Raw genomic sequence first — 15,645 nt, 5'->3', positions numbered from 1 at the left:
GATAGATAGATGATAAATAGATAGATAGATCTCTGTTAGTCGGTTTCTCTGGAGAACCCTGACTAATGCACATGTAATAAATGACTGAGGCCACAGTGCAGATGTAGTACTTGCCTTCCTGTTGCTTTCACCACTGCGGGGGAGGAGGGAAATTAATTAAAAAATAACTTCCCAAATAAATACATAATTACAAACTGTGCTAAGAGCTAGGAAGGAAAATGATTGATAGGCCTAAAATGACTGAGCAGAATGCCATCTAGATCTATTGAAGTTCCACATGAAAAGAAAGGGTGAGGATAACTGAGAAATGATAAGATAACTTGGGTGGAGGGCCTAGAAAAGGTCTGTACAATGTAGGCATTAGCTATATTGTTGTTTTCTTGTGGCTTCCTTAGCTCAATGTTAGCATGCAAGATTGAAAGCCAAGCAAAAGTTGCTCAGTGGTTGAGTGTCAACCCATGAACCAAGAGTCACTAGACCTTGTCAGAGCACAGGCCTGGGTTGTGGGCTTGATCCCCAGTAGGGGGCATGAAGGAGGCAGCCGATTGATGATGTTTCTCTCATCAATGTTTTTCTCTATCCCTCTCTTTTCCTCTCTAAAATCAATAAAAATATATTCTTAAAAAGTCAAGCAAAATTTTAGAATGAAGAGCATCTCTTTTTAATAGAATGTGTTCCTGAGGCCAAGTAATTCAGCTTCCAGAGAGTCCTAATGAAGTACATTCACAGCAGGGTCAGAGGAAAGAGCCCTGATGAGGGGGATGAACAAGGGAAGTGGCCTGCTTAGATTTGGTGCTGAGCACAGGCTGGTATGTGCTTTGTAATCTGGACTATGATGTGACCTCTTTGTATGCATAGGCTAGTGAGACCCGCAATGTTCAACACACACACACACACACACACACACACACACACACAAACACGTAAGTGCATGTGCATTGCATACTTACATTTTTATTTCTATCATCTTGATGATACCATTCATGATTTATTTCCTTTTAGTTATGGTGTATGCATTTTTCTACCTATAAAACCACTTTTTCCATTTCTCAAGGCACTTTATTTTTTTCAAGTTTTATTCAGGAATAATTGGCATACACCTCTGTATAACTTTAAGGCAGACAGCATGATGATTGGATTTGCATATATTGTGAAATGATTACCACACTGTGTTCAGCTAATATCCATCTAAGATGTGACAAACAAAATTGAAATCTCTAATGGAGTAACTAGAGTTAATTTTCACTTCAAAGCCAAAACCACAATTCTTACATTCCATTGTGCTATTTTTTTTAAAGGTTTCTTAGACTGTTTCTTAAATTAGATATTAGATCTTGTGTTTGGATCTGATTTCATAGTTTACCCAGTTTTATACACTGGAATAAGGAACTACTTTTTAAAAGTAGAAAGTCTACAATGCTTTAGGGTTCATTTAAAAATCAACTCTAAGAATTATGTATTTTTTAAAAATTACATTACTGGCAAATTAATTGTAGATTTCAGGTATATAAATAGTGACATTTTTAACAAGGCTAAACTGTTCCTGAGAGAAACCTGTACATAGTCAGGGGTAGGCTGACTTCCAAGACACATCTGTGAGGGTGGAGATTATTTTTCTTTTAATTTGAGGTCACTTTGTCTGGCTGATCCTATCCCCATAGCCCAGTCATGGTTTCACTCACAGTAACCTAACGCATAGAGTAGGGCTCTGGCAGAGGGGGAGCAGAGGCGGGCAAACCTCTGGGAGCTGAGGCTTCCCTGAGCTGGTTAAATGTGCAGGCTCTCTAAGTGCTACCTGCAGTGGAACCTGCCAGAAAGTCCTGCTCTTCCCCCGGCAAATTCTCAGTTATTCTGAGCTCCTAGAGGAGGCAGAGAGTTCCCCACTTCTCTCTCTTATTCCTGCCCGTGTGTGTGAGTGTGTGTGTGTGGGTGTGTGTGTGTGTGTGTGTGTGTGTGAATACGTGTAAAGATATATATAAATATGGATGTCACTGTGTGTGACTAAATGTTACTGTGTGTTTAAGCATGTGTTACAGTGAGTGTTTAGGGGCATGTGAATGTCAACTTGTATGGTTGTTTGTAGGTGTGTATGAATATGTGTGTGAATGTATGACTTGTGTGACTAAATGTGTGAATGTGTATGTTACCATATATGAAGAGATGTCTGTGCATGTGTGTGAGACTGTGTGAATGTCAATGTGTATGAATGATTGTGAATTGGTGTATATGAATGTGCATGTGTGTGTCTGTACCCTGGGAAGGGAGTTCTTTCATTACAACCTCAAGGCCTCAAATGTAGACCTTTGGTCTCCTATTCAGATGAAGTTCAAGTCACAGCGAGACATGGACAGCCTTGAACCACGATACCATCTGCTTCTAGCACATGTCCCATAGTGGACATCATCGAAGAAGCCCTATGAGTCAGTACTTTAGAGAGTAAATTCTACAATTTCTGTGGTGGCACAATAATCATATAGAATCAATTATTTGCAGTTAGAATATTTATTAATATAAACATTAAAAGCCCCCCATTTTAAGCCCCGTTGGCACTTCTCAGCTCTCTCCTCCGAGGGCGTCTCGGTGGCACGGTGGGCGGTGCAGTTGCCATGGGGGTTCCATCGCCAGCTGCAGGCGGCTGTGTGTCAGGTGGGCTGCTGGGCTCCCTCAGGTGTGAGTGTCCCGGGGGCTGGCCTGCTGTGCACCTCTCTGCACCTGCACATGATGGCGACCGCCACGCAGCTGCCCTGCTTCTCTTAACAGGCCTGTGGGGTAGACAGGAGGGAACCAAGGCTTGCCCAGGGTTTCTCAATGGACCTCACACCCCTGGCTCTTCTCATCACTGTGTGTCCAGAGGCCTCCTGGGAGCAGGGATTCAGGTGGCCTGAGCACATCCCACCATGGTTCTGTTTTAAGGTCTGGCCTTTTCCTTTCTCTTTTATGGATAATTTTATCACAGTGAAATTTACCATTTTCACTGTTTTTCAGTGAACAGTAGAGTGGCATTAAGCACATTCATACTGTTGTGTGGCCCACACCACCATTATTTCCATGACTTTTCCCATCTTCTCCAACCAAAACTCTGTCCCAATAAACAAAAACTCTGCATCCCCACCCTCACCCCACCCCCACCAGCACCACCACAGGTACCTTTATCTTTCCTTCCATCTGTGACTCCGATGGCATTAGGGACCTCATACGAGTGGAATCACACAGTAGTTGTCCTCTTTATACTGGCTTTTGCACTGAACATGTCATCAAGGTCTATCCAAGTTATAGATTTTGTCACAATATTCTTCCTGTGTTTTAATTCAATCTGAAGTCATGTGGACTTCAGGTGTACCATTCTATAACACATCATCTGCTTGTTGTATTGTGTGCCCAATACCCCAAGTCAAGTCTCCTTCCATGACCATTTGACCCCCTTTACCCTCTTCTACCTCCCCCACCCCTTTTCCATCTGGTGATCACTATAGTGATGTCTTTGTCTATGCGTTGTTGCTTTCCTTTTCACCTTTTTCACCCAGCCCCACAACCCCTTTCTCACCTGACAAACGTCAGACTGTTCTCTTTCGATGAGTGTTTCTATTTTCTTTGTCAATTTATTTTGTTCATTAGATTCCACATATAAGTGAAATCATATGCCATTAGTCTTTCTCTGACTGGCTTATTACACTTACCATAAGGTTCTCCAGGTCCATCCATGCTGTCACAAATAGAGATTCCATTCCTTTTCACAGCCAAGTAGTATTCCATGGGGTCAATCTACCAAAGAATTTTTATCCAGTCGTCTACTGATGGGCACATGGGCTGGATCCAGATCTTGGTGTTGTAAATAACACTACAATGAGCATAGCAGTGCATTTATTCTTTCCAAATCAATGTCTCAGATATTTTGGGATACATTCCCAGAAGTGGAATTGCTGAAGCATAAGGAAGTTCCGCTTTTAATTTTTGAGGTAACATCTTACTAATTTCCACAGAGGCTGCACAAAATGCATTTCCCACAGAGATATGTGCCTCTCTGCACATTATGGTGACCCCCATAGAGTTTCCCTGCTTTTCTTAACAGGCCTTGGGGGAGCCAGGGGAACCAAGGCTTGACAATGGTTCTTCAACAGACCTCACACCTCAGGCTCTTCTCATCACTGTGTGTCCAGAGTCCCCCAGGCAGTAGGAATTCAGGTGACATGAAAACGTCCCACCATGGTTCTGTTTTAAGATCTGGTCTTTTTTTCCTCTATTTTTTTAGATCACTTTATCATGGTAACATTTTCGATTCTTACTGTTTTTCAATCCACAGTGCAGTGGCATTAAGCACTTTTATACTGTTGTGCGAACCACAATCTCCATCACGTTTCATTTCCCATCTTATTCAACATAAACTCTGCCCTCAGTAAACAACAACTCTGCATCTCACCCTCATACTTCCCCGGACATCACCACCACCACCTTTACCTTCATCTTCCCTTCCATCTCTGACTCCGATGTCGCTAAGGACCTCAACTGAGTGGAATCACACAGTAGTTGTCTTCTTTCGACTGGCTTTTGCACTAAACATGTCAAGGTCCATCCACGTTATTTCACTTACCAGAAGGCTCTCCAGGTCCATCCACGCTGTCACAAATAGTAAGATTCCCTTCTTCTTCACAGCCAAGCAGTATTCCATGATCTCAATGTGGCAAAGCAATTTTACTGGTGGCACATGGGATGCTTCCAGATCTTGGTATTGTACATAACAATGCAAAGAACATAGCTTTGAATATATTCTTTCCAATCAATGTCGCTGATTCCTTGGGATACATTCCCAGAAGTGGAATTGCTCTGCCATAAAGAAGTTCCATTTCTAATTTTTGAGGTAACTCCTTACTGCTTTCCATACTGGCTGCACAAAATGCATTCCCCACAGAGATGTGTGCCTCTCTGCACAGGATGGTGACCCTTCGAAGCTTCTCTGCTTTTCTTAATAGGTCGGTTGGGTAGCAAGGGGGAACCAAGACTTGCCCAGGGTTTCTCCGTGGACCTCACACCCCAGGCTCTCCTCATCACTGTGTGCCCAGAGGCCTGCTGGGAGCGGGAATTCAGGTGGCCTGAGTACCTCCGACCATGGTTCTGTTTGAAGACCTGGCCTTCTTTTCCTTTCTGTTTTTTCGGATAGTTTTATCACAGATACATTGTCCATTCTCACTGCTTTTCAATCCACAGTGCAGTGGCGTTAAGGACATTGATACTGTTGTGGGAACCGAACCACCATCATCTCCATCATGTTTCCAGTCTTCTCCAATGGAAACTCTGGCCCCATTAAAAAAAAAAAATTAAAAACACTCGCTGAAACCTGTTTGGCTCAGTGGATAGAGCCTCGGCCTTCGGACTGAAAGTTCCCAGGTTCGATTCCGGTCAAGGGCATGTATCTTGGTTGCGGCAACAACCCTAGTAGTGGGAGTGCAAGAGGCAGCTGATCCATGATTCTCTCTCATCGATGTTTCTAACTGTCTATCCCCCTCTCTTCCTCTCTGTAAAATATCAATAAAATGTTTAAAAAATAATAATAATAAATAAATAAACAATAAAAAACAACTCTGCATCTCACCCACCTGTCCCCCACCACCACCACCATAATCACCACAACATCACCACTGGTACCTTCATCTTAATTTCCATCTCTGACTCTGATGGCGCTAAGGGCCTCATGTGAGTGGAATCACACAGTAGTTGTCTTCTTTCGACTGGCTTTTGCACTAAACATGTCAAGGTCCATCCACGTTATATCACTTACCATAAGTCTCTGCAGCTCCTAGGCTGTCACAAATTGTAAGATTCCCTTTCTTCTCATAGCCTATTAGTATTCCATTGTGTCTATGTACCAAAGCATTTTTATCCACTCATCTTATTGATGGGCACTTGGGATGCTTCCAGATATTAATATTGTAAGTAACACTGCATTGAGCATAGCAGTGCATATATTCTTTCCAATCAATGTCTCTTATTTTTTTGGGATACATTTCCAGAAATGGGTTCTCTTTGTTACATGGAAGAACCATTTTTAATTTTTGAGGTAACTCCTTACTGCTTTCCAAAGTGGCTGCACAAAATGAATTCCCCACAGAAGTGCACCTCTCTGCACATGATGTTGACCCCCACGCAGTTGCTCTGCTTTTCTTAATAGAATGGTGGGGTAGCCAGCAGAACCAAGGCTTACCCAGTGTTTCCCAATGGACCTCACACCCCAGGCATTTCTCATCACTGTGTGTCCAGAGGCCTGCTGGGAACGGGGATTCAGGTGGCCTGAGCATGTCCCACCTCGGATTTGTTTGTAGACCTGGCCTTAATTTCCTTTCTCTCTTTTTGGATCATTGTATCACAGTGAAATTTACCATTTCCATTGTTTTTCAGTGCACAGTGCAGTGGCATTAAGGACATTCATACTGTTGTGCAGCCCACCTCACCATCATCTCCATCACTTTTCCCATCTTCTCCAACCAAAACTGTGTCCCCAGTAAACAATCTGCATTCCACCTTCTCTCTATACCTTCATCTTTTCACCCAGACCCACAGCCACTTTTCCCTTGATAACTGTTAGTCTGTTCTCTTTCTATGAGTCTGTTTCTATTTTCTATGTTAATCTATTTTGCTAATTGGATTCCACATACAAGTGAAATCATATGGCATTAGTCTTTCTCTGACTGGCTTATTTCCATTTTCACTTTTTTGTCAATGCACAGTGCAGTTGTGTGGCCCACACCACCATCATCTCCATCACTTTTCCCATCTTCTCCAACCAAAACTCTGTCCCCAGTAAACAACTCTGCATTCCACCCCATTTCCCCTGCCCCCACCACCACTGGTACCTTCATCTTCCCTTCCACCTCTGACTCCGATGGGTCTAGGGACCTCATGTGTGTGGAATCTCACAGTAGTAGTCTTCTTTTCACTGGCTTTTGCACTGAACATGTCGTCAAAGTCCATCAACATTATAGCTTCTATCACAATATAGTTTCTGTGATTTAAATTGAATGTATTGGTTAATAACATCATGTGGGATATGCTACATGTAAAGCCTAACTGGATCCTGCTCTGATGTCATCTGAATCTGGCCGCTGGGGCCTCCTGGGCGGGACTCTGGTACCAGCCAATTTCAGATGCTTCTTGTGACTGGCCCTGGGCAACCTCTTGGGAGCTACAAAGCAATTCACAGTGTGTGGCTACCTCTGCCAGGCCTGAATGAGCACAAGATGATCCAAACCAAGGCTGGCTTTTCTTAGCACTGGGCTTAGGGGCCGTTCAACAAAGCTCCCAAGGCACCCCAAGATCTGCCTCCACCTGCTGGCTGCCTGTTAGGCTCAGTCACTGAAAGAGCCTCTGGAGGTACTCAGATTGCATGAGGCAGGTTCTCAGTGACTACTCAAGTAATTCCACTGTAGGAGTGGAATTTAAAAGTCACAACAGGTTGCTTCCCAGGAGTTAAGATGTCTGGGATCCATAGTCTGAGCTCAGCCGTGTGAGCTTAAGGGCCTTGCAGAGTGTCGGTGAGTTCTCAGAGGCCAGGAAGCTGCTTGTCATGGTGGGTGATTCTTGGGTCCCCTGGAATGTGGTCGGGGAAGGAGAACATGGCAGGGTCATGCAGCTGTGATCTTATTACTGTGTCATAAAAAGTAGAGTCTCTACGTGCGTGACTGATACTAGCAGATGCTTCCCTCCATTTCCATCCTAAGAGAACTGCAGTTCTGTTCAGACAGCCACCCAAATGCATGTTCCCTAGCTTCCTGGCCAACACTGCGCCAGCCCTCTGTCCTCAAGATTGGGTGGGCCAGGCTGGCAGGAGTGCAGGGAAGAGCAGGTAAAAGTCACTTGTCCCTTGGGAGGGCTGAAAAATGCTATTAGAACCATTAAGGCTTAAAAATATGTTTTCTCTGTGTCTGCTCCCACACCAGAACTAAGCAGCAAAGTGATGCTTAGCTTGCTCTTAAGGAAGCACAGTTCTGCCTTGCCCCAGTGCCAGCTGGGTCAGAACAGTGACAGAGGCGACTGGAGGAAGAAGACAGGGTATTCCTCTCCCAGCAGTGTAACACCATCACAGACATGATTCTGACTGCATAGCTGACTACTGCTGGAGCCTTTCAGACTTTTAGACATGATCTGATTTATATGTTTTAAAGATCACTTTCTGATTTATCATTATATGTTTATTATTTTTAAATTTCATTTTTAAAAATTAATTTTTTCCCAATTAGAGTTGGCATTCAATATTTCAAGTTTACAGCATAGACATATATAGAACTTGCAAAGTGATCCCCTGGAATAGTCTAGTATGGGGTTTCTTTTAAAGGTGTATTAATCCTATTCATAAGAGCTCCACCCTCATGATCCAATCACCCGCCAAGGCCCCCGCCTTTTTATTTATTTTTAATTGAATTTATTGGGTTGACATTGGTTAATAAAATTTTATAGGTTTTAGGTATTCACTTCTGTAATGTACAATATAATGTGTATACTAGAGGCCTGGTGCACAAAATTCGTGCATGGGGGCGTGTCCCTCAGCCCAGCCTGCAGCCTCTCCAATCTGGGACCCTTCCAGGGGTCAGACATCCCTCTCACAATCCAGGATTGCTGGCTCCCAATTGCTGGCCTGACTGCCTTCCTGATTACCCCTAGCCACTCTGCCTGCCAGCCTGATCACCCCCTAACCACTCCCAGACCAGCCTGATTGATGGGTAAATGTTCCCCAGCCAGCCTGTTTGCTCCCAACTTCTCTCCTCTGATGGCCTGATCACCCCTAACTGCCCTCCCCTACAGACCTGGTCCCTTTCAACTGCCTTCCCTTGCAGGCCTGGTCCCTCCCTACTGCCCTCCTCTGCTTTCCTGATTGTCCACAACTGCTCTTTCTTGCAGGCCTGGTCTCTCCCAACTGATCTCCACTTCTGGCCATCCTGTGGTGGCAATCTTGTGTCCACATGGGGACAGGCTCTTTGACCACATGGGGGCAGCCATCTTGTGTGTTGGAGTGATGGTCAATCTGCATATTACTCTTTTATTAGATAAGATAGAGGCCTTGTGTATGGGTGGGGGCCAGCTGGTTTGCCCTAAAGGGTGTCCTGAATCAGGGTTGGGGTTCCCTTGGGGTGTGGGTAGCCTGGGAGAAGGGCCTGTGGTGGTTTGCAGGCTGACCATGCTCCCTTGTGATGCAAGCAGAGGCCCTGGTATCTGGTGTTTATTTATCTTCTACAATTGAAATTTTGTAGCCTGGAGTGGAGCCAAGCCTCCTGCTTGCTCCGTGGCAGCAGCCATTTATGTTGGAATTTATGTATCTTCTACAATTGAACTTTGTAGCCTGGAATGAAGGCCTGAGCTGGCCAGGGCTGCAGAAGCTTGGCTTCCTCCATTGCCCTAGCCTCCTACTCTTTCAACTCCATGGCTGCCGCCATTTCTGTTGGAATTTATTTACCTTCCATAATTGAAATTTTGTACCCTTGTGTAGAGGCCTGGGCCCACCAGGGTGTGTGGAAAGCTTGGCTTCCTGTATTTCCCGGGAAACCCAATGGCATCCATCTTGGTTGGGGTTCATTTGCATACTTGCTGTGATTGGCTGGTGGGTGTGGCTGGTGGGTGTAGCAGCGTGGTGGTTAATTTGCATATTACTCCTTTATTACCTAGGATTGTATTGTGTGTTCACCACCCCAAGGCAAGTCTCCTTCCATCACAATCTGTCCCCCCTTTACCATCTCCTACTTTCCCCCACTCCCATCCCCTGTGGAGATCACTTTATGATTTGACATTTGAAATGACATTTGAGATGTGCCTTGAGAGCACAGATGGGATTTAAATAGTTGAAGAGGGTGAGAATGTACTTCAGGTACAGAGAGTGAGCACGTGACCTGGAGGCAGGAGAGATGAAGACCGGAAAGACCAGAGCACATGCCCCTCAGATGCCTGTCAGTGAGGGGACCTGAGAGGGAAACAGAAGACCCTCCATGGAGGGGGCAAGGCTGAGGAGAGAAGGAACCAACCACAGAGTGGTCAAACAAGGGAGCTAGTGGGCCCTCCATTGGAAGGCAGGAAGAACAGGGGACCATGGGAAGGGGCAGAGCTGGGGGAACAGGGAAACCTTCTTGGGGGGGAAAGAGGACCCTCCTTGGAGGGGGCAGTGTCCCTTTGTCATCTCTCTAATCCCAGTCCTTCCCTCTCCATGGAGGGTCTCCAGTACTCCTGTTCTGCCCCCTTTATGTAAGGTCCCCTGTCCTCCCTGCCCTGGCCCCTCCTTATGTAGGGTCCCCCGTCTGCTCTGCCAGACCCCATCCGTGGAGGGTCCACTGTTCCACCTGCTTTTTCCACTCCATGGAGGGGGCAGGACAGGGGGCAGTGGAAACTCCCATTTCCTCTGCCCTGCTCATCCCTGAGATTCCCATGTCCCCACTCTCCTGCTCCATCCATGGAGGGTTTCTTCCATGGAGGTAGTCCTGTCCCTGCTGCTCTGCTTCATCCATGGAGGGTCCCCTGTCCCCCCTCCCAATACCCTCCATGTAAGGTCCCCTGTCCCCCTTCCCTGTTCCCTCCATGGTGGGTCCCTGTTCCCACTGCCCTGTCCTCTCCATGGCAGGTCGTCTTCCCGCTGCCCTGTACCCTCCATTGGACAGTCCACTCCCCCCTGACCTATACCCTCCATGGAGGGTTCCCTGTCCCCCCTGTCCTGCACCCTCAATGGAGGGTCTTCTGTTTCCCTGCCCTGTCCCTCACTCACCTCTCAGAGGTGTGTGCTCAGGTCTCCAGTGTTCATCTCTCTTGCCTCCTCATGTTCCCACTCTCTGTACCTGAAGCACATCTCACCCTCTTCATCTGTATGAATCCTACACCCTCAAATATAATTTCAAATGCCAAAAATCACAGTGACCTTTAAAAAATATAAACCTGATCATGTCATTCCCCATACAAGGGCCCTTTACTCACCCGTCCTCTCCTGCACCCAGCCAGCCTGGTTCTCCCTGCCCCGGGGGCACTTGCTGCCCCTTTGGTGGTGGCTTCCCCTTTCTCCATGTGGCCAGCTTTGTCTCAACAGCCAAGTCTGAGTTTAAATATGACAAGATCTTGGGGAGCTCTTCCTGAGCCTGCAGGAGAGACACCCTGCAGTGGCCCTAGCCCAGCCTCGTGGGGTGTCATGTGGCAACAGGTCACAGAACTAAGACAGGTCACAATGGTAAGGCAGGTTACAGAAGTAACCTGGCAACTGTCCTGGGTTAGGCAGGTGGTGAAGTTAACCGGATGTTTCTTTGTTTTTAAATATATTTTTTTATTGATATTTTACAGAGGAAGGGAGAGAGATAGCTAGAAACGTCGATGAGAGAGAAACATCGACCAGCTGCCTCCTGCACACCCCCAACCGGGGATGTGCCCGCAACCAGTGTCCCTGACCAGAATCGAACCCAGGACCCTTTAGTCCGCAGACCGACGCTCTACCACTGAGCCAAAACGGTTTTGGCTGTTTCTTTGTTTTTAAATCAGTGATTGGACATTTATTGAGCACCAAATCCCAGACCCTGTACTGAACATGCAGAAGTTGTGGCCCCACCCTAAGGTCCTGGCCCTCAGTGACCAGGTGTTCTTGAAAGTGGGAAGTGGGCAGGAGGGTGGGTCAGAGATGCCATGAGAGGGACTCAACATGCATTGCTGGCTTTGAGGCTAGAGAAAGGGATCACAGACCAAGGTTTTCTGGAGGCCCCTGGCAGCTGGCAGTGGCTTAGGCAGAGACATAGAACAGAATAGTCCCATAGGAGCAGATTCTGCCGGCACCTATGAGCAGGGGACGGGCTGGGTCTCCCAGCCCCTCTCAGCACCTGAAAGGTAACCTGTGAAGGCCCGCCCCCAAGACCCAGGTCCAGGGAGGGCCACAGGAGGAGCACAGGTGTTCAGTGAGTTTGGGACTGAAGGGCTCTTTTCTGATTTCATAGAACATTATCTATATACTAGAGGCCTGGGGCACAAAATTCATGCATAGGAGAGGGTGCCCCTCAGCCAAGCCTGCACCCTCTCCAATCTGGGATGTTCAACAGCCCATTTAGGCCCGGTGGGATCGGGCCTAAATGGGCAGTCAGACATCCCTCTCACAATCCAGGACTGCTGGCTCCCAATTGCTTGCCTGCCTGCCTTCCTGATTGCCCCTAACCACTTCTGCCTGCCAGCCTGATTGATGTCTAACTGCTCCCCTGCCAGCCTGTTTGTCCCCAACTTCCCTCCTCTGCCCGTCTGGTCACCCCTGACTGCCCTCCCCCTCAGGCTTGATCACCCCCAACTGCCCTCTTTTACAGGCCTGTTCCCTCCCAACTGCCCTTCCCTGCTGGTCATCTTGTAGTGACCATCTTGTGTCCACATGGGGGCAGCCATCTTGTGTGGTAGAGTAATGGTCAATCTGCATATTATACTTACTAGATAGGATAGAGGCCTGGTGCATGGGTTGGGGCTGGCTGGTTTGCCCTGAAGGGTGTCCCGGACCAGGGTGGGAGTTCCCTTAGGGTGTGGGGTAGCCTGGGAGAGGGGCCTGTGGTGATTTGTAGGCCAGCCACGCCCCTTGGGCGACCCAAGTGGAAGCCCTTGTATCTGGGATTTATTTTTTCTACAATTGAAACTTTGTATTCCGAAGTGGAGCCACGCCTTCTGCTTGCTTTGTGGCTGCTGCCATTTCTGTTGGGATTTGGTGACTATCACAAGTGCATTGGGAAGGCATGTATACTACTGGTTGCTGGTTTGAATGTTCTATAAACGTCAGGTCAAGTTGGTGGGTAGTATTGTTCAAGTCTTCTATCTTGTTATAAATTTGCTGTTTACTTGTGCTATAAATTAGTGAGGGCAAAGTGTCGAAATAAACTATAAACTCTGAATTTGCATATTTCTCTCTTCAGTCATGAAGCAGTCTTTGCTTATGTATTTAAACCTGTCTCATTAGATGCATACAAATGTATGATTGTTGTCCTGTGGATGAACTGAACTCTTTGACATTTTGAAATATTCTTCTTTATTCCTTTATTAATTGTTCTGAAATTTACTTTATCTGATAATAAAATAGCTTCCTTCCTTCCTTCCTTTCTTTCTTTTTCTTTCTTTCTTTCTTAGAGAGAGAGGAAGGGAAAAAGAGAAATATCAATGTCTCCTTCATGCCCCCTACCAAAGATCAAGCCTGCAACCATGTGCCCTGATTGGGAGTTGAACCTGCAACCTTTGGTGCAGGGGTAACGCCCAGCCCACTGAGCTACACCAGCAATGGCAAAATAAGATTTCTTTCTATAGCCAAAACCGGTTTGGCTCAGTGGTAGAGCGTCGGTCTGCGGACTGAAGGGTCACAGGTTCGATTCCGGTCAAGGGCACGTACATTGGTTGTGGGCACATCCCCTGTAGGGGGTGTGCAAGAGGCAGCTGGTCGATGTTTCTCTCTCATCGACGTTTCTAGCTCTCTCTCTCTCTCTCTCTCTCCCTTCCTCTCTGTAAAATATCAATATTTTTTTTTTAAAAAGAAGGCAGAAATTAGATTTTTTTTAAAAATTTCTATAGTGTTAACATAATACATTTTTGTCATCTTCTTTTTAACCTATTTGTATCCTCATATTTAAAGTGCATTTCTTATAGACAACATATAGTTAGGTCTTGCTTTTTCATCCAATTTAACAATCTCTGCCTTTTGATTCAAATGTTTAAACATTTACATTAATGTTTAATATGGTCAATATGCTGGACTAAATCTACCTTCATGATATATTTTTTCTATTTGTCTTATTTGTTCTTTTCCCTTTTTCCTTCTTTCCTATTTTTTTAGACTGTTCTTCATTATTCCATATCCTCTCTACTGTGGCTTAACTAAACATTTTTTTACTTATTTAGTAGCTTCTCTAGGGTTTATAATATACACTCTTTTTAAAAAAAAATTTTTTTTTATTGATTTCAGAAAGGAAGAGGGAGGAAGAGAGAGATAGATACATCAATGAGAAGAGACTCAGTGATGGGATACCTCCTGCTCGCCCCCACCGGGGATCGAGCCAGCAACCTAGGCACGTGCCCTTTACCTGAATTGTGCCCAGGACCCTTTAGTCCACAGGCCGATTCTCTATCCACTGAGCCAAATCAGCTAGGGCAATAATATACACTCTTAATTATCATAGTCTATCTTCAAATCATACACTACTTATGTATAGTGTGAGAACCTTACAACAATATACTTCTAACTCCTCTTTCACATTTTGTACTACTGTTGTCTACATACAGCTTTGGCTGATACAAGTGTATGTAACCATGTCCATGATCAATAGTCCCACAACACAGCACACAGGGCCCACAATATAGGGGAAAGAGAGAAATGGAATATAATGTCCCCTGCTAGTAGTAATATTATTTAGGGAGAGACTGACTGCAGAGTCACAAATTAATCAGAACAGCCACCAACCAGCCTTAGCCCTGGAGCAGGGTACTCAAAGGCCTTGGTTGCACCAAGCATTGGCCTTTTATTTGCTGGGTCATGGCAGTGTCTAGGAGAGGGCCAGGCACTTCCAGGGCTAAGACAGGGAGAGGGAAGGTGAGGTTCAGGACAGTAGTTGTTTACTAAGCAGTTTAGAAGTAGTTCAGTATTTTAACAATGGTTGGCCATTCAGGTGCACGCCAGCTGTGTGTATGTCCTAGAGGTAGTGAAGTACCCCCGACATATCCTTCCTTATGGAGTCTCCAATAATTTATGGCATGTTTGCTCATACAGTGTGAAAGAATTCTCTGGGGCACAAGAAGAGGTAGATCCATCAGCAAAGTCAAACATAGGAAGCAGAGAAGAAAGAGCTTACAAATGTCTTATAAATCAATAATGGCTGGTATTTTACCGTGTTTCCCCGAAAATAAAACATCGTCCGAAAATAAGACCTACTTACAGGTTTTCTTCTGAAATATAAGGCATCCCCAAAAAATAAGGCGCCCCCAGGCTGTCTCAGAATGAAAATTAATTTACTGTAAACTGATCGCTAGGGCCACCCTGACTGGCGTCTAGCAACGAGTGACGTTACTCGGAGTCCTGACATCACTGTTGTGTGGAGGCGGATCGGAGGTCACAGTAAGCGGAGAGCACAGGGCGGGAGAGAGGAGACTTTCGCAGATGCGTGTAGAAGAACAGGAGGATTAGAGTGGACGGGACGCGGTGAAGGTGTTGAGTGCTGGTCTGTCTCTGGTGACACTACCTGATGCTCGTGGCCGCCCTCATGATGACTGAAGGTTCTTAGTCAGTGGCAGACACTCCTGCAGCCCAGATCCAGGCCCCAGCAAGCCCAGTGACAGGCCCCAGGGGGTAAATGTCTGATAAAGGGGTAGGGGGGATGTCTGGTGAAGGTGTTCAGTGGCACAGGGGTGGGGGATCACTTAAAATGACACAGGAGGATCAGAGGGGGCAATCAAAATGACACAGGAGGATCAAAAGGGATTACTAAAATGGTAATTCCCCCCCCCCCCGATTCTCCTGTGCCATTTTGATTCCCCCCTCTGATCCCCCGTGTCATTTTAAGTGATCCCCCTCCCTCCACCTTGATACCCCAATTCCTTTTTTTTACCCCTAGAAATGAGCACAAAAAGAAAAAGCTACTCCGTGGAGTACAAGAAAGGAATCGAGGAAGACTCTTAGGGCCAAAATCTTACTGT

At 46.0% G+C, this 15,645-nt stretch overlaps 1 protein-coding gene across 2 annotated transcripts in view; it reads right to left on the bottom strand.

Annotated features, from left to right (window-relative positions):
• Positions 1–2,649: 2,649 nt before the first annotated feature.
• The window catches only part of SNRNP48 (small nuclear ribonucleoprotein U11/U12 subunit 48), a 40,424-nt gene continuing 27,428 nt past the window's right edge, over positions 2,650–15,645 (bottom strand). Inside the window, exons 9-10 of one of the 2 annotated variants that reach the window (XM_084875608.1) lie at positions 6,846–6,994; positions 2,650–2,762 (exon numbers count right to left, since the gene is read on the bottom strand). In XM_084875608.1, coding sequence (XP_084731734.1) covers positions 2,665–2,762; positions 6,846–6,994 — 247 coding nt within the window. In that variant the 3' untranslated portion in view covers positions 2,650–2,664. Of the gene's footprint in view, positions 2,763–5,479; positions 5,736–6,845; positions 6,995–15,645 lie in introns of those variants that run through there. The other variant, XM_084875607.1, reaches the window with a different exon arrangement.

The sequence above is a fragment of the Pipistrellus hanaki genome (assembly GCF_964339955.1).
Source record: "Pipistrellus hanaki genome assembly, chromosome: 2".
NCBI lineage: Eukaryota > Metazoa > Chordata > Mammalia > Chiroptera > Vespertilionidae > Pipistrellus > Pipistrellus hanaki.
Note: the sequence above shows the minus strand (reverse complement) of the source record. Positions and strands in the feature narration are given on the sequence as shown.